General features: G+C 46.4%; 1 protein-coding gene and 1 long non-coding RNA gene across 8 annotated transcripts in view; one reads left to right on the top strand and one right to left on the bottom strand.

Annotated features, from left to right (window-relative positions):
- Rora (RAR-related orphan receptor alpha) overlaps positions 1-18584 on the bottom strand; it is a 734843-nt gene that overhangs the window by 21278 nt on the left and 694981 nt on the right. For all 7 annotated transcript variants that reach the window (NM_013646.2, XM_030244146.1, XM_006510880.1 and 4 more), the window contains 2 exons: positions 5089-5230; positions 2408-2803 (listed from right to left, as the gene is read on the bottom strand). In NM_013646.2, coding sequence (NP_038674.1) covers positions 2408-2803; positions 5089-5230 — 538 coding nt within the window. The remainder of the gene's footprint in view (positions 1-2407; positions 2804-5088; positions 5231-18584) is intronic.
- On the top strand, positions 2722-18080 carry Gm15511 (predicted gene 15511). The gene is made up of 3 exons (NR_136934.1): positions 2722-2973; positions 7076-7170; positions 17871-18080. It is a non-coding gene; the product is annotated as a predicted gene 15511 (long non-coding RNA).

The following is an 18584-nucleotide window of genomic DNA, read 5'->3' as shown; positions in this document are numbered from 1 at the left end:
TGCTTAAATTCTGATGACAAAGTTTAGCTTCCAAGAAGATCAGGATGCCCAGAGGGGCCACACCCTCTCAGAGGAGAAGGGGAGGGACTGTGGGAGGGGTGGACTGGGAAGGGGGCAACTAACTAACAGAGAGAGAGAGAGAGAGAGAGAGAGAGAGTGTGTGTGTGTGTGTGTGTGTGAAGGGACCACAGGACATAGGCTGTGTGAAAATTTCACAGAATAGAAGGCAGCTTTGAAGAAGGTTCAGCCAGTCTTAGGCCATTTTATGCCATCTTCAGCTCCTTTGAGCCACCCTGACACACAAATGTGATAGAAATATACCCCTTTTCAGAAGAATTCTAATTTAGTTTTCAGCTTGGTTCTATTTGAGTCACTTCATCCCGGAAAATGCTATAACCCATGGCTCCCAGACTCAGTGGGAGGTGACTAGTACAGGTGCGTCTACAGACTCGAGGGCACCAGCTCGGTCCTTTATAGCCCTAGTCATGGATTTGTGCACTGTTAGCCAAAATACCATGTGCTGGGGTAAGGCTTTGACTCCATTCTGTGGATCTGTTTCAGCCCCGACTAGCTGGCAGGCAAGCAGGCAGGCTCACGGTCGCTACGGAGGAGAGGCAGCAGGCCTGGGGTGAGTCAGGTCACTTTACGTGGGAACGAGTCAGCTTTCAATCAAACCCTTATTCATTTTTGAAAATTTAATTTTCATTACGGTTCTGCTTCAGGTTCAGCTAACCAAGATCCCATGGCAAAAAAAAAAAAAGGGGGGGGGTTTGTTCTAGTTCGGGGGGAAAAAAATGAAACCCACCTCTGCTCAGCATGGCTTCTAGTTCAGAGGTTTCTCTGCTAATCAAAAGAGCGGCAGTGCACCTTTAGTGCTGTGCGGTGGTTAAAGAGCAGGCTTAAAATGCCCCGGCTCTCGAGGATTTAAATTTAGATCCATAAAGAGATGTTGTGTAAAAACCGTGAAGAACGTTCAATTTGTTCTATTTGGAGATTTTTGGACTGGAAATTTTCACTTAAAAAAAAAAGATGTTTTACGGGGTACAGAGGTGGAGGTGCCGTCTAAGGAACTCAGCCTTTATGGCTGTACTGAGGGTTTCTGTGTTCAAGTCAGAACCCGCTGGGTCTCTGCCACCCCGGGTCTCTGCGGCAGCTAATTGAAATATCCCAAAGGAGTTTAATAAGCCCATGTATAGAATCACTGGGAATAGCAGATCATTTGAAAACTGTAAAGGCTCTTATCAAAGGTTTTCTAATAATAGTGCCATATTTAAAAAATTGATTAAATATAGAGAGGGTGTTAGCATAACGCACGTGAAGGGAACATTTCCATTGTCTGTGTCATCAGTGTTTCTGGGCCATCGTCTCCCCAGAAACAGCTATGCCCTGACAATAGGAAAACAGAATTGTTTGTGTCTCTGCGGTGTTTTGTTTTGATTTCCTATTTTTCTTGTTTTCCTTTTGGCAAAGCGAGCCCTGTATGAAATCTTACCAGTTTTGCCACCAATGGTCATCTTTAAAGCATTCTGGCAAGTTCAGACTTAAGTCACCACAGGCATTTACAATTCACACCAGTGCAGCGAAGCTTGGTTACCTGAGGGCCCGCCAGATGTGTCATCCCCCAAGGGTACCAGCTGGTTACTGGTGTTCACAAATATTGGCCCAATGTAATGAAAAAAAAAATCAAACTCCCCACAAAGAACCGATAAGCTGATTTTTCTCATAAATGTTCAAGTTTATCAGGGTAGGACCAGGACTGAGAGAATGTGCAGCAGGTCCGTGGTACAGTTGGGATCAGAAGAGGAACACTGTCATGTGTGGCTCCATGGTAGGGTGGCTCAGATAATGGTAATATGGCCATCCCTTTGAAAATGCTGGAAAGGAGGATTCTGAATGCTCCCTGTGAATCAATTTTAAGTGTTCAACATGACAGATATGCGACATGCCCCTAGCTGATTATTACAGCATGTTTACATGTACTGAAAAGGCACACTGTCCCTTATGATTTATACACAGCTGTTCAGTGTCAATTAAAAGCTTAAAAATGTTAGCAACCAAGTTAAAGACTTTAAAATATAAATATATGCCTATGGCTTAGATTGGGCTGGTGGACTCCATGTCTGTGTGTGACGTTAGGCATAAAGGAATACCTGGAGTCTAAGTGACTAACCAGTTCAAGTGGCCTTCTCCCGTGCTTACTGTGGTTGCTTACATACATCCTGTCTAGGTTCAGAGCAGTACATTTGCAGTGGACACCCATGAGAAACAATCAGACAGGGAGGCTGGCATCTGAAGCTTGGGCAAGGTGGAGGGGAAATCCTGCCCATTATAGACAATCCCTTGTACCCCTTTCACTTCACAGGGAATGCCCAGAGCAAACCAGGAGGAGCACTGCATACTGCCTTACCTAGTTCTGCCATGGACACGGTTGGGGAAGTCTCTCCGTTGGTGAAGGAACAGTAGGGGAAGAAGCCAGATGCTGGTGTGTAGTCACATATGGGTTCGGGTTTGATCCCATTGATGTCCAATCCCGACTGGTCTGGGGAGGGCTGGATGTCCAGGTAGAAGCTGCTGACGGCTGAGTCGGCCTTGCTGCCCTCGGGGGTGTGCCCATCCATATAGGTGCTGAGGTCATCATGCAGTTCCGTCAGCCCATTGGCTGAGATGTTGTAGGTGGGCGTCAGCGGCTCCGCCTCCCCAGGCTGCTGCTGGTGGTCTCGCTGCTGCTGCTGCATCCGGTGCTTCTGCACCTCGGCGTACAAGCTGTCTCTCTGCTTCTTGGACATCCGACCAAACTTGACAGCTGGGAAGAGAGAAAGCAACGCACACCGTGAACCAGGCAGAGTTATCCTCTCTCAAGCTTTCAGGTTTCCAGAACATCTCAGAGCAAGTCGGCATAAAAGCAAGTCACCCACACGGCAAAAACAACTTCCTCAAGCTGCCCCCAACCCCCTTGCAAACACACCCTCCCAGGTGACAAGCTAGCCCAGGCAACCCTTCTTCCCTTGTTGGTCATGTGCCCTTAGGCTCATTAAGAATATAATGTTTTGATTTTTCTTTTTGAGACAGAGTCTTGCTAAGTAGCCCAGACTGGCCTTGAACTGGTGGCCACCTTACCTCAGCCTCCTGAGGATGACAGGCACGTTGCACCTAGCTCTGTGGTGTCATAATCTGGTCACTTTATATGACATGGCCTGGCCCAGACCCGCCCCCTTACTTTGTAGTGTTTGAGCCGCCAGGCAGAGATGCAAAGATTCATGGGATATACTGGGGCGGAAGCTTCATCTTTTACTAAGTATTCTTTCTATCCCATACATAAGAATCTGGGGCTTCACCGTGAAGCTGTCTATAGTTCCCAGAACTGTATGTCTATGAGAGCTGTGGGCAGGTGTGGCCTTGTCTGTATTTATTTTCTTTTTGGAGAAAATACATTTCACCATATTGCCCAGGTTGGTCCTGAAGTCCCAGGTACAAGCTGTCATCCTCGCCGCCTCTCAAGTAGCTGAGGCACAAACCGGGGCATCTTAGCTGGATCCATCGTTAAAGTGATACTTTGCTCTACAATCATTTAGCCTCAGGTAAAGAGAACATGGGAGGGCAAGGCCTGTAACGTCCCCTGGGGGAGGGTCTGTGTCTGTGGCACTTCTCAGGATCTGGCTGGGCAAGCATGGCAACAGCTTCCTGACTCACTGTCTCGGGTGTTTTTTTTTCCCTGAAACACTCATCCAGATATAGAAAACCTGTTTCCTCCCACCGACGGTGTCATCCCCCTGCCCTCTTGTCTAGGCACTCTACAGACAACGCTTTTTGCTGGAGGGATTTAGTTCTCCTAATTGATTATAGTTAAATTGATTCCTGATTGGGGGGACGACCTCATTTACTTCAGCCTTGTCAGAGTGACGGAGGGGCAGAAGGCAGGGGACATGGAAATGCAGTTGGGAACGAGAGCACTCCACTGACCAGCTGGTGGAGTCGTCTTGCCAGGGGAGGCTGTCTGCCCTTTCTACAGAGGGAACAAGCCAGGAGCTCAGCCATTCTGGGGCTTCCAGAGCTCAGAGAGGGTTGGGCAACAAATCACAACAACTTATGCTATCTTATGACATAGGTGTGTAAAGAGCCACCCTGAAGATACTTAATCTGGGGTGGGGCAGAGGCTATTTTAGAAACCCCATGAGGAAAGCTTCTACTCTAAAGCTACACTTTAACGTTTGTCTTAATAAAATGACGATTATATCCAGTGAGCAAGGGGAAAAAAGGACCAGCCCAAGGAAATGCATTTGTAACAGGCAGCTAGGAACCCTACCTGTCAGTTTGATGCTGAAGGCAGACAAAAGATGCAAAAAGGCTCTCAAGACATGTAGTGCGAGTGAACATGAGCTCGGGTGGCTCTGTTGGCCCTAAGAACAGCTGATGGTAGGAAGGGCAGACAGACACCCCACACCTCAGGAGATCTCTGGGGACGGTCAGTATACTCAGAAAAGTCCTTAAGCTGGACCCACTGCATTTCCTGCCAGTTTCCACGTGTGACTGTCTTGAATCCTGGTGTTATTCCGTGCACTTAAGAGTGGCTGCTTCAGGGAGGGATCTTGAGATGCTCTGTAACTGGAAAGTGGCCTATCCCTAGTTGTCATGCCTTCTCAATGAAGAATAACACCTATCACCCAGCCTCACTCACTATTTTCACACGTTTGGAAGGTGCAAAATTTGACTTTGGCAGGCATTTGACCCAGTTACCGTAAGAACTATTTCCTGCCAAATGCCAGTAGACTTACCAGCATTAGGCAAGTACCAATTTGTCCTGGCTTGGGTTTCCTGCATGAAAGCCCTCAGATGACACATACCTGTAGTTTCTGAAATGTTGACAACCTGAAGCTATTCTGAGTACAGGACACTTCGGTGTCTACCCTCACCGGCTAGTTGGCTGATTCCCATAGATCACGAATAAAGGAAGTGCTATGGATTGTAGGAAGCTGCCAGAGGGGCCCGGGAAAGGGTTGAGAGAGCCTCCCCTGACGGAGCAGCACCCATGTTGCATGCGCGTCTGCCCAGACCCATGCATTTGTCCCATGCCAGCTATGCGAGGCTCACCATCTCGAGACATCCCCACGGCCAGGCATTTCTGCAGCCGACAATGCTGGCAGCGGTTTCTGCTGGTCCGATCAATCAAACAGTTCTTCTGACGAGGACAGGAGTAGGTGGCATTGCTCTGCTGACTTCTCCTGAAAAAGCCCTGTGATTCAGTTATAAATACGGAACAGGTTAGTGTCAGTTCCAGCGGTGATACCCAAAGGCTGGGTACTAAGCGTCGAGTGCCGAATGGCATTAATATTTAATGGAGGGTTAAGCTTGGAGCAGAATCATCCAGGAGGCCATTAATGAAATTAAAGTCACTTTTTTTCCTTGAGTAAAATTAACCCCCAGAGCCTAATCCTCCATCCCTTACACATGCAAAACTTCCTTAAACTTCCACTCAATTGCCTGTGTAAAAGACACATGATCAGGGTGACCAAACAAAGCAGTGTGGGCTGCAGTGACCCCAAAGGATTTGCCTCTAACCTGTATCTCCAAAATACCTTTTCCTTTGGTGCACTTGTGGTGGTATACACAAGAGTATGTGCATGTGTGTTTGTGTGTGCACATGTATGTTCCTATGTGTGCTGCAGAGGCTAGAGGAGGAGCCTTGGTGTCACACTGCCTTATTTTGCTAAAATGGGGTCTCTTACTGTGCCTGGCAATAGGTTGCAAGTCCCAGTGAGCCTCCCATCTGTTTCCCACAGTGCTGGAGTGAGCAGGTGCCCATGTCATGCCTGTGTTTATGTGGATGCTGGGGATTCAAACTTAGGTTCTCATGTGTGTGCAGCAAGTGTTGTGTCCCATGATGTCATCTATATGTCTGGGCGTGCCGTGGTGTTTACCACTCAAGCCTCTGGCCGTTTGGCCATCTTTCACTCCCCGGGTCTGAACCTAACGGTGCAAACAGTTAGATGACACTTGGATTGGCTACTTTAAAGATCAGTTGCACTGCGAATTCCCAGTCCTCACCGGTTGGGAATCAGCAGTGTTTAGAAGAACGGCCTTTAGGCTTGGGTCCAGTGTAGTGATCAGCAGCTTCTCGTCTGTGTTGGGTGCTATGCTGGAGATGAGAGGGTGTGCAAAGGCACACGGGAGCTGCTGGCCTCGAGGTGTGTGCTTACGAACCTCCTGGTTTCCAGTCAGGGACTAGAAGGTGCAAGCCTTTCTTTAGTGATTTTTGTAGGAGAAACCCACAAGCTTCACACGGGTGCAATGTTTCTACGATGGCTGACTGGAAAATTGGTTCTAATCGCCATAGATTTCTCATGCAACACATGTGCTACTTAGAAGCATATTTTATAACTTCCAAAATGCGTGGCAGTGACAGGGCTGGGGATACCGTGTGTGTGTGTGTGTGTGTGTGTGTGTGTGTGTGTGTGTGTGTGTGTATTTCTTCTAGTGGTATCTAAGGAAATGTAGGGGGTTATGTGAAGCAGAGCCACAGAGGGTACAAGAGAGAGATGGTCATCTTCAGGGCTGTCTCTAATGATAAAGACAAATGTCTCCAACCAGGGGACATTAGGGAGTAAAGGAAGGATGCACAAGGAATGTTAAAATATCCACATGCTTCATCCAACACATTTGTCTAGAGGCAGCTTTGGCTGCTGTATCAGAGTTATTAAGGACAGAAATAAATGTGCTTGTCCTGTCAGCCAGGAATCTTTTCTAGAGAAGCAGTTCAAGATTCATCCAGAGGATGCTCTTTAGAGCACCAGATGCCCAAATGTGACTGACTTGAGCTCTAGTACACACTCTTACACTATGGAGTTGGGCGACCACTGAAAATCATGTTTCAGAAATACTGTTTGTATAAAAAAAAGTGATAAAATTGGCTCAAGATCTAAGACCAGTGCAATCTAGTCTGAGAGTGAGAGAGCACCCCATATTTGATGTAAAAGAAACTATGAAAAACTATGCCCCCCAAAGAGAAGAATTGCTGGTCTTGGCTGGTGGGGCCGTTTGTGACTCTAACTTTCTCCTTTTCTCTTTGCTTTCTTATTAGTTCTCTACAGGTCAGTGGATGGCACTCAAAATCTGCCATCAGTGTCCTCACCTGCTGCTTTGTGTGATGACTGGGGTCTGCATGGACCAAGCCAAGTAAGTTAAATGCATGTGAGCCAGGCTCTTCTAACCCACTTTGTAACGAGTTCGGTGTCTTTGAAAGCAGTCAAAATATTTAAAACTGTGTGTGTGTGGTGTTCCCTGGCAAAAAGGGAGTGTGAGAAGTTTTCTTAGAATTTACTAGAAGGAAGCCTAGAAAATATATTTTAAAGCACACCAAGAAGTCACCTGCATGGGTGGTCACTTTGGTCTTTGTCTTTTTATCGCTTTCTTGGGGTTCAGCCACTGTCTACACCCTCTGCGTTTCTTTCACAGGTATTTAAATTTTTAATTTTATTTATTTGTGTGAAGGGTAAAGGGACTGGAGTCTCTCGAGATGGGGTGGCTTGCTCAAAATGCCACCTCCAGCACTTCAGGAAGCCAGGACAGAGATTTCTCCAGAAATCTTTCCAGAACACCCTTGTCCCCTTTGTTTCCACTATAAGTAGCAGGACAGATTGACTCTGAAATTACCATTTCCTTTAGATTCATTCGTTCAGCTGGCCCAGGCTGCCACTGCACAAGCATCTTATCAACGCATGCTCTACTACTGCAGCGGAGGTGGGATGGGGGTCACAGGAGAAATCAGCCTCGGAGTCCAGCATCCCCCTTCCTTTCTGCCCTGAAGCATTATGTCCCCTTTGGTTCGCCTTACCTACCCCACCCACATCGAAATCTGGCTCATTCATGGAGTGAAAGGCAATGAAACTCAGGGCAAGGGCTCAGAGTCGCTCTCATTAGAGATGTCTGAGCGAATCGGGCTGTAAGCCTCAAGGAAAATTAATGCAGCATTCTGTGTGTCTAGGGTTGGAGGAGGGGCAGCAAGCCTGGAGCTTGTGACTAGCTTCCAAGCTGCCTGCCTAGCTATGGAGTTGGGAAGGATTTGGGAGAGCAAAACCCAGCAGACACACCCTCTTCACCTCACACTTAACCTTCAGTTGAGTCCATCAAGAACACGATGGCTCAGCAGCTTTGAGAGGGCAGAGCTGAGAACCAGGGCAAGGCCATTCTCTTGGACAAAGACGATACAGTCCCATCCTCAAGAAGAAATACCCCATTCACTACACGAGGGGTCCAGGGGAGCTTTCTAGGGAGAGACTGGGGAGGCTGCCCTGATTCAAACTGAACTGTGTATTTTCAGAGACACTGAGGACTCAAGATTAGGTTAGGCTGGCTGACCAGCAGGCCCAGGTATCTGTCTGTCCCCACCCACTAACTCCACAGCATGGGGACTATAAGGGCATGCACACCTGGCCTTTAACATGGGACTGAGCTCAGGTCCTCATGTTACATGGCAAATGCTTCACTGAGCTATCTCCTGAGCCCCTGGCCGCCTTGAAAAACCTCTGCCAGTATTCCTCAGAAAGCTTTCGGAGCAGTGTAAATGCTGAGGAAGTTTATACTGGTAAAACAAGTTAGAGCCCACAGGAGAATTAGAAGTGAGAAAGAAACCATGGAAAGCTCAGGGACGCTTCTGAGTGAGAATCAGGGGTTTGTCTGCTTGGAGCACGTTCTGAGACATGAGTTCTTGAGGGTGAGCAGTCTGTGGCAAAGCTCTGAGGGGAATGCATATCACAAAGCCAGCACTCAAGTCAAGGATTGGCAAGAAAGGCATTAACTACATCACTGTGCAATTTTGCTGGTACCAAAAGGTATGTCAAGACACTTGAAGTAGTTCCATTCTAGTCATGGTGGACTCCAGCAAAGAGTCACCATGATCTTCCTCGGGCAGGAGATTCTTGGATTGTGGCACACTACCACCACCTAGTGGCTTTATGCTGCCATGCAGCCCTTCAAAAATGTAACACCAATAGGTTCCCTTCAGTGCTGGAAGTGGAAAGATTACCAGGCCTATCTCCCTTAACAGGTGACATGATGGGATCACCCATGTAGGTTTTGACAATGCACCACAGGTCTTTTACCCTTAGAGATACAAGTCACGGGAGCTCACGAGCCTGAGCAACGTGAAATAGTTTCACCAACATGACTGTCTAAACATGAGCTGTACAAGGGCACCCATAAGACATTGGAGCTGAGATGAAAGGATGGACCATAGTGCTGGCTTTGTGATACGCATTCCCCTCAGAGCTTTGCCACAGGCTGCTCACCCTCAAGAACTCCTGTCTCAGAATCCTCTCTAGGATGTGCTCGAGACTGCCATACCTGGGATCCATCCCATAATCAACCTCCAAACGCTGACACCATTGCATACACTAGCAAGATTTTGCTGAAAGGACCCAGATATAGCTGTCTCTTGTGAGACTATGCCGGGGCCTAGCAAACACAGAAGTGGATGCTACAGTCAGCTATTGGATAGATCACAGGGCCCCCAATGGAGGAGCTAGAGAAAGTATACAAGGAGCTAAAGGGGTCTGCAACCCTATAGGTGGAACAACAACATGAACTAACCAGTACCCACAGAGCTCGTGTCTCTAGCTGCATATGTATCAGAAGATGGCCTAGTCAGCCATCAGTGGAAAGAGAGGCCCATTGGACATGCAAACTTTATATACCTCAGTACAGGGGAATGCTAGGGCCAAGAAGTGGGAGTGGGTGGGTAGGGGAGTGTGTGTGTGGGAGGGTATGGGGGAGTTTTGGGATAGCATTGGAAATGTAAATGAAGAAAATACCTAATAAATTAAAAAAAAAAAAGACACGGTAGCATGGGCAGCAGAAGGCCAGGGAGGTCTCAGCGCGACACAAAAAGTCACAGGCAACCAGAGAGTACTGTGAGAAAAGGTCTTTCCCCAGGGAAGAGCACGCCGGCTGCTTATCCGATATCAAATTGCTAACCCTGAAACATGTACACACGAATAACACTGTACAGACTGAGCGGGCTGTGTTTAGTCATATATATGAGTATGTATGAAACAACAGTTAATGAAAAGAAAGATGAACTAACTAAAATTATTGGAATTAATTAAATCATTGAACATTAATTGAAATTACTGAAATGAAAAATGATGGAAATTAATTGACTAATTAATCAATGAACCAAAGAGTGCATGGCACAGTATATGGATGGGATGGTCCGGAGTGAGGAAAGGGGTATGATGTAATTGTACTATAACCTCAAAAATATAAGAAAGAAAGATGATTATGCATGTGTGTGCCTGGGTGTGGGCCGTACACTTGAGTGCCGTGTCTAAGAGGCCAGAAGAGGGCATCAGACTCCCTAGAACTGGAGTTTACAGAGGATTCTGAGCCACTTGAAGCAGGTGCTGGCAACAGAACTCTGGAAGAGGAATACAAGCTCTTAGCTGCCGAGTCATCCCTGGACTGCTTTGTCTTGAAAGTACATTTTCGAGTCTCATTTATGACGAGTCCACTGCTCGGTACTTTTGAGAAAACAAAATGGTTATTTGGTTTTATTTATATATATGTATATGTATGCATATATCCATATCCTAATATGTACATATATATATTCTCAAGTTTGGCCCTTGGGTGGAACTTTCTTCCACTTCCTGGGTTAGGACTGGAGCCAGAGTGTTCAGGAGATAGCTATGACCTGGATTCAAGAGGTGAATACTAAATGTTAGGAAATTCATTCAATCCCGTTTTTAAGCCTAACCACCACTAAAAAAGATCATTATTATAACAGGTGCTGTCAAGTATATTGGAAGGATGGCAGCAGTTGGAGATGCTGAAATATTGGTTAAGTCTTCTGGAGGTGCTTGCAATAGCCTCACTGAGGAGTATTTACACCTCGGCAAATGCTACACTTTGGGGCTCAGTTGATGGCTACTATTTGTGGTGGCTGTCTAAATCGAAAAGTAATTTGGTCGGCCCGTGTAGACCAAATGTGAGACTGTGTCCTAGCTGTACCCATGCAGTTGGGAATATTGTAGAAAAATGGAAGTATTTGTCCAGAATTAGAAATTTACCAAACAGTTTGGCAAAGGTGCTCCCATCTCTATTAACAAAGATGTGGAGTTCCAAAATGTATGTCTCTTGCCTCACTTTCTTATACGTGGAGATGAAGTTATCAATCCAAATTCATAATGAAACCATAGGCTTTCATCACCTGCATCTGGTTTCCTTCATCCAAATCCAGGTACACACTCTCCTAAGACCTGTTGCTGGAGTCCCCTCCCTATCAGCCCCTAGCGCTTCACCCTCATAATAACCAGTGAACGGCCCCCATCCAGGCATCTCTCTCCCAGACTCAATCCTCCTTTCAAAAATCCTACACAGACCAAGCTAGTTTTTCTAAGGACCTCTGTCCCCGCTATTGCTTGGAAGCTCAGAATCTCCTCCCTATCCATTCTTGGGACCTTTTCTGAGCCGGCTCCTCCCAGGCACACTCCTACTCTGATGACTCCACCTCCAGTGCATCATCACTGCCTCCACTGGCTTCTCTGTTCAAAAGAGTTAACTCAGCTGCCTGCTGAAAGCATGGCAGGATGGAGGAGGCCTCCAGTGACAGCCATATTCTGAGCTTTCTAGGTGCTGCAGAGGACACCTCATCAATTGTATGTAAAGTAGCCATTTGCATACCTGTTGTATGCTCTGGCTTAAAATCCAGGGAAATAGAGCTATACGTTCAAGAGCTCACTGCAAGCAGAGGACAGGAGGTGCCAGATTTCATCTCATTCCAAAGGCTTGCTTTTATGGTGAGTGTGCCAAAGGTCAACCTTGGGCATCCATCCTCAGGAGCTGTATCCTTCCCTGCCTGCCTGCCTGCCTCCCTGCCTGCCTCCCTCCCTGGCAGGGATTTCTCACTGGGCCCTATGGCTCACCAGTTAGGCTAGGCTGGCCTCAGGGATTCTCTGGGGAGTTTAGGCATGTGTTTACTGGGGATCAAGTGTTACTTTATCATCATGAAGACATCTTCCCCTCCCCGGCTCCAGTTTCAGGTCACAGAAATATGGAGGGCAGATTGAAAATAAGCCCCCTACCCCCTTCTTAGATCTGTAGTGGAAGTTACTGATAATGGCCAAAGTGAGGGTGATTGACACAGGGTCTCACACACGGCATTTCTACACAGGTGGGAAAACTTAATTTGCTAGATCTATCTCATTAAAATTTTTTTGACATATCAGTTACTTTTTACATTGGGGTTATTATTGATTTGAGTCAAGCATGTGCGCTATCTGGACACTGAACTGTAGGTGTGGAAGAGGGGGGTACTCAGGAGTCTTGCCCTGGAGTTGGAGGGTCCCTCTTGCTTGGGGCTGCTTCTCCATGAGGCATAGGCTGCAATACTGATCTGATGTTTGGTCTTTTGACAATTTTCACGTAATGAATTGATTCCTACAGTTCATTAACATACCCACTTCCACTTCTGTGTACACATATGTCTTAATTAGCTGCTCATTGGCTGTTTAATTACAAGAAAACAGCTGACAGCTGCCTTGCGGAATTCTAATGGCAGACGCGTTGGAATGGCTACACATTTGCTTTTTGACAACCAAGATTTATTCATGACTCTGAGTTATTGTGAGTGCTCCTATGCCTGCCCAAAGCACTGCATCTTGCAGTTTGACTAAGAATTGGAAATTCAGGAGACTGTACCAAGTGGGTTCTATGTCTGCCTATGCGGAGACGAGCTGAGTCTTCTGTATAAACAGATTCCCTATGTCCCATTGTTATTTATCCTGGGAGCTTTCTTTCGAGAATGTTCAGAAGGGTGAGGATGAGTGTGGATAAGAGGTGGAGAAGCTGGACAATGGGGGGGGCGGGGGGGGAGATGGTAACTGTCAGGTTTACTGAGGGTAAAGCTAGGTCATCCACAGATTGAAGTCAGGGAGAGAAAGAAGCAAAGGAAGTGAGAAAGTGGAAATGGACTCAGAGCAGGAGTGAGAGTCTCCTAAGCAGTAGAGGAGGAAAGAGACCCGGGTTCCTTAGAGGAGAACAGCCTCCTTTGCACCGATTAGCTGGTGTACAACAGCTACCCCACCCCACCCATGTCCAAGCATCTGGTAGCGCTTCCCAGGGAAACTTTCTTCCATAGATAATGGCCCACCTCCTCGTGGAACTGTGTGTGGCAGTGAGCTCTGACTGGAAGCTGACCTCACCTCGTGTGTCCCATTTGTAGGTGTGGGTGCTGCCAGGGCCTGAGCTCCAACATTCTCAGTTCCAGTCCCGGGAAAGGAGTGCAGCAACCCCAGGAGAACCACGCAGAAATCTAGTCCTAAGGCAGGGAGGATTCTGCCAGCTACACTGTCTGGAACCTAGCTTGTTTGTGAGCCGAGAAGGGGTGGGGGCAGTAGCTACTGAGACACATGAGCAAGCCACTTGTTTCTGTGGCACTGAAGTGGAGGCGCTCCATTCACCTCATCACCTAACAGCAGAATGGAAGACTCAGATGGCCGAGGGGTGAAGTGACATACTGTCCCTCCCCAGCTCTGACTTTCATTTTAAAAGGCTGAGCTCTAGTCCAGGACTAGGCATTTTAAAGCACTAAAAATAAAAAATACTGAACATGAAAACATTATGTTGAAAACCATACAGAGCCAGCTCAGGGGTCGTAGTGACTTTTACAACTGAATAACAAAAATAGCAGAATTCATGAAGAACCAGTAGGGCCTCATGGGTATAGTCATCGAGTTTCTTCCCAGCCAATGGCATAGAAAGCTCCACACACTTTGACAATTTCCTCAGAGAGGAGAAAAATATCTGTAACATACTCTAAATATCATTAAAAACCTTCCTATAGTTATTTTATGAGATGCTTGTATGAAGAGATGATTGTAAATTTCCCAGTGATTGCCTGGAAGAGGAAGTTTCACATAGGACACCGTCTTAGCTCTAAGTCATTGATGAGCAAGTCTCAGATAAATGGATCATATGTGGTAAGTATACTATGATTTCTATGTGTGTATATACACACAGGTTATAAGTATTTTTATGGAGAGCAAAGGGTCTTAAATATGAGAAACCAATTTACTAACCCCAGTACTAGACTGTACAATAAACTTAAGAACGTAGAGGCAAAGAGCTTAGGGGTTAGAGTACTTCTGCTCTTGCAAAGGCCCCAGGTTTGGTTTCTGCAGCTCATAACCATATCTCACTCCAGCTCCAGGGGATCTGATACTCTTTCCTGACTTCCATGGTATCTGCACTTATACATATACCTCTTTAAAAAAACCTTACAGTTGAAATTGTAGAGACAAAAACCCTAAAACAGTTATGGATTTGAAAAACAAACCAAAAGTAGGTGTCTGCGACAGAAACGTTCGTTCCATTATCAGCTGAGCTGCTGTGGGAAGTGACAGCATGTGGCCACTGGACCATTTCTCAAAGGTCTAACCACGAGCACAGTTCTCAGCATCTTCCTTTCTTTATGGGGTCAGGATGGAGGTTCAGCTCTCCATCTACAGCCCAGACATCATTTCTAGGCTTTGTTACCAAGGGTCCAACCAGATTTGGTTCCAGGAGTTCAGAACATCTTTCAAGAGAGGGGAATTCATACATACTGTTGTCGTATGATGATGATAAATTCTCCCCATAATAGAAGATGTGGAGGAGGGAACCCTTGCTCTCTTCCACTACCCACAGAAAACAGCACTTATTCCCCGCCAGCTGGGGTGTATGTCCTTCCTTAAATGCAGTGGCTGCAACCAAGGCTGCCTATTGCAGGTCATTTTACCTGTGCCATTCCCCACTATCCTTAACTCTTAGCCCAGGATGCCTCCCTGGTCCCATGGTGGTACCTGTGAAACCGAACCAGGCCCAGATTCCTCTAATGCCATCAGCTGGAATATGGGCATCTGTGAGTTTATACACAATCATTTTTGCCCTGCGCAGGCCTCTTCTCTACAGACAGATCACAAACTCCTTGAGGGAGGAGTCAGTCAGCTACATCTTTGGATTCCTCAGAGTGCTGCTGGCCCCAAGGGAGAGTTCTAGTATTACATTTATTATCATGTGTATTGGCATGAAAAAGTGCCAATGGCTACAGAAGACAAGACTAGACCATGGGTATCCCATTAATATTACCTGTCTACCTTGAGCATTGCCAAGGTATAGAGGAGTGTGGGTAACAACAGCCAGCTCTCGGGTATGCAAGCACCCCCGCTGCACATCCAAGCCACTCCCAAGTGTCTGACCTGGATGCGTGTGAGTACTCCAGCAAGCAGCTTGCTACCCTTGCCTAACAGGCTGGGGGAATGGATTGATACTCTACGTGATGAGGTCACTGCTCAACTTGACAAGTCCCAGGCAGAATTCTAACCCGGGTAGTCTGGGCAGACTCAGGGGCCATGTAGTGCACTGCCCCTGTCTAGATCTCCAAGGGTCATGCTGTCTGGCTTCTTTATGGTCAGGTCGATTTTTAGATATACCTACAACACAGCTAACTCAGAAAACGACTGTGGTGTTTGAATGAGAATGCTCCTCCCCAACGCCCCCCCCCCCCCCCCGGACTCAATTTGTTCAAATACTTAGTCCCCAGTTGGTGGACCTGTTTGGGAAGGATTAGGAGGTATGGTCTCGTTGGAGGACGTGTGTCACTGGAAGTGAGCTTTGAGGTTTCAACAGACTCCTTCCTGCCTTCTACCTCTTGCTTGCAGTTTGAGATGCGAGCTCTTAGCTTTCCTATTACCATGGGGTCACACACTCTAACCCTGTAAAACTGTAAACCCAATGACATGCTTTCATTTATAAGTTGTGTTTGTTGTGTTTGATCACAGCAATAGAAAGATAACTGATACAACAACCCAGACCATTTTCTATCCCCTTCTTACTACAGATCCATTTGATATACAATATGGCTTACCCTCCTATGTCTAATTATACTGCCAGGAAGAAAATGATTTATGATTTGTCATGGTGGGATCATTGGCACCTGGTTAGAATATGATAATTAACAATAGTGGCAGAACTCGTATACTTCACCATAACTAGGGGTAAAATAACTACAGTCAGACACTACAATATAGAACAGGTATTGTATCCCTTAAAACCAAACTCATAATACTGTACAATACTGAAAAACTCACACTCTAATGGTTTAGTGGCATTCGTTGTTGGAAGTCACATGAGCAGATGAGCAGAACCACCACCAACTGAACACCATTTCAACATGGAGGTGTTCCATGGACAGGATTTGAGGAGGGGAGGTGTCTAGATATATTGGGACTGTAGTTGCTGTTAGCCTTACTGTCTGTTATTTATTATCTCCAGGATAAATATTGGGCCTTGAAATGTATCCTGTGCGTGTGTAAATGCATTGGTACTCTGTCAATTCGGGACTCACTGAATAGCCTGTCATTAATGAGCCTAAGGCATAGCACACAAGTCACCCCCTCTCTATCCCTGATTTTCATTTTTCTAGATCATGCATTGTCAGGTCAATACACAGAACTCCAGTGGCACAGCTGACCGACTCAGAGTGACTGCTGGGCTTCTGGGGCAGGATACAAGGATGCAGGTGGCACAGACACCCAGGGGACGGGCCACACACAAAGGCCATGCATGCGGAGGACCACAACAGAGCAGACACTGTTGTAGGGATGAGAGAGGACCTGGTGCTCCCACCAACTTTGGGGACACCGAGGCTGACGTTGAGCCAGCTATCTTGGACAGGCCATGTGCATAGCTAGCTTAGTATTTCAACTTAGGACACTGGGTGTCTTCCTCTGTCACTCTTGATACCTGAGACAGAGATGGTCACTGAACTTGAAGTTCTCTGTTTCAGCTCTGCTGGCTGGCAGGTGAGCTCTGGGGATCTGTCTGGCTCTGCTTCTGCCAATCCTGGGGTTACAGTGCACACAAGCACACTCAGCTTTTTATTAATATTACTATTATTTTAACCATAGATGCTAGGTCCTCATACTTGCAGAGCTGGCAGTGTTATGCACCCAGCCTTCTCTCCAGCCCCAAGTATTTCACTTTTAAAATAATTTATTTCAGAGAGGTCAGATTAAGGAAGAAAGGGGTATAGATTTCTTCTTCTTCTTTTTTTTTAAATCCAGTACCATGAATGAGGTCTTAACCACAGAGATGAATAATTCAAAATTCCCCTCAAGTAACAAGTTCCCCACTTCTGAAAGGTGGGTGGCCTTTTTAAAAAGTACAAAAGGATCTGGTGATGTACAAAAGTCCCATGCTTTAGACCAGTGAGGTGGCTTAGTGGTATAGGGACTTGCCACCAAGACTGATGACCTGAGTTCCTAGGACCTACATAGTAGAAAGAGACAACTGACTCCTGCGAGTTGTCATCTGACCTCCATGTGCATGCCATGACTACTCCTCTTCCTGCTCCAAATAAATACGCACAATAATGTTTAAAAATCCATCTCCATTAACCTGCAGTCTAGATGATGCATTTACATATATGTAAATCAGCCAATGATAGGATTAGCAGTGAAAGGAAGAATTTTAAAAAAATTATGAGGCTAATCTCCCTCAAATATCTCAGCCATTATGTATGTGTGTCTGCAGGTGATTCTATCTTATGCAATACATTCTAGTTTTCACTAATGGAAAGCAAACCAAATTCACAGATTTCCCCCAACCCCCAATCTTAAAAAGCCTCAGGGCTAATCTGGGTTTAGCTATTACTGTCTTCTAGGCCTTTTGTATCAAATAGCAACTCTCCCACTCATTTTGGGCTATTTTAACCCTGTCTTAGGACTCTTCCCATACAAGCAGAAGAATTTAAAATTTAACCAATGGAAATTTGAATAACAGTTTGGGGGGCACGGTCTTGGATTGATTAAGATAAGCATCTCTATTTTCCATTCTCACAGTGAGCCTGTTCTGTATCCATGGCTCCAAGGCCACACCATACAAACGGTCACAACAGTGATAATGAAGATGCTATGTGGACTCAAGCGGCACTTTCCAGGATACTTTTAAGTGCCTCTGATTCTTGGAATATCCTAACAGGTGGGAAGGGCAGGTGTCACGGCTACCTTATGGATGAAGTGGAGGGATTAAAAGACTAAGATGTGGGCAGGTGACACCAGGAGTAAAGCCCAGTTCGTCCCATAACTTAACATCTGAATAGCAACAGAAACATTCAGTCACAGCCGTGTGAAACTTACGGGAAATACCTTCTCATAAATCCAGTAATGGGCAACCCCAGGTCTCTGTGTGTGTGTGTGTGCACACGCACTTTGCAGCAAGGGCAGCCAGCATAGGATGTCAGTGTCCTTTTCTGTAGTTTCCTGCTTTATTCTGGTGAGACAGGGCCTCACACTGAACCTGGAGCTCACTGCTGCAGCTGGCAAGTAAGCCTCAGGGATCTCTACCCCAGAAGGCTGGGGTAACAGGCCGAGTGGCCATTTCTGGAGTTTTCACATAGGCATCAGGGATTTGAATTCAGGTCCCGAGTTCTCGAACATGGCATGCTATTCCCCACTGACCCATTATTTCCTCATCCCAGAGGTACCTCATCAGAGCAATTGACTCTAGTCCCTTGCTCTTGATTCTTCTGACGTCTTGAAGAAAGGACTAGAGTC

This window comes from Mus musculus, chromosome 9, assembly GCF_000001635.26.
Source record: "Mus musculus strain C57BL/6J chromosome 9, GRCm38.p6 C57BL/6J".
Lineage (NCBI taxonomy): Eukaryota > Metazoa > Chordata > Mammalia > Rodentia > Muridae > Mus > Mus musculus.
Note: the sequence above shows the minus strand (reverse complement) of the source record. Positions and strands in the feature narration are given on the sequence as shown.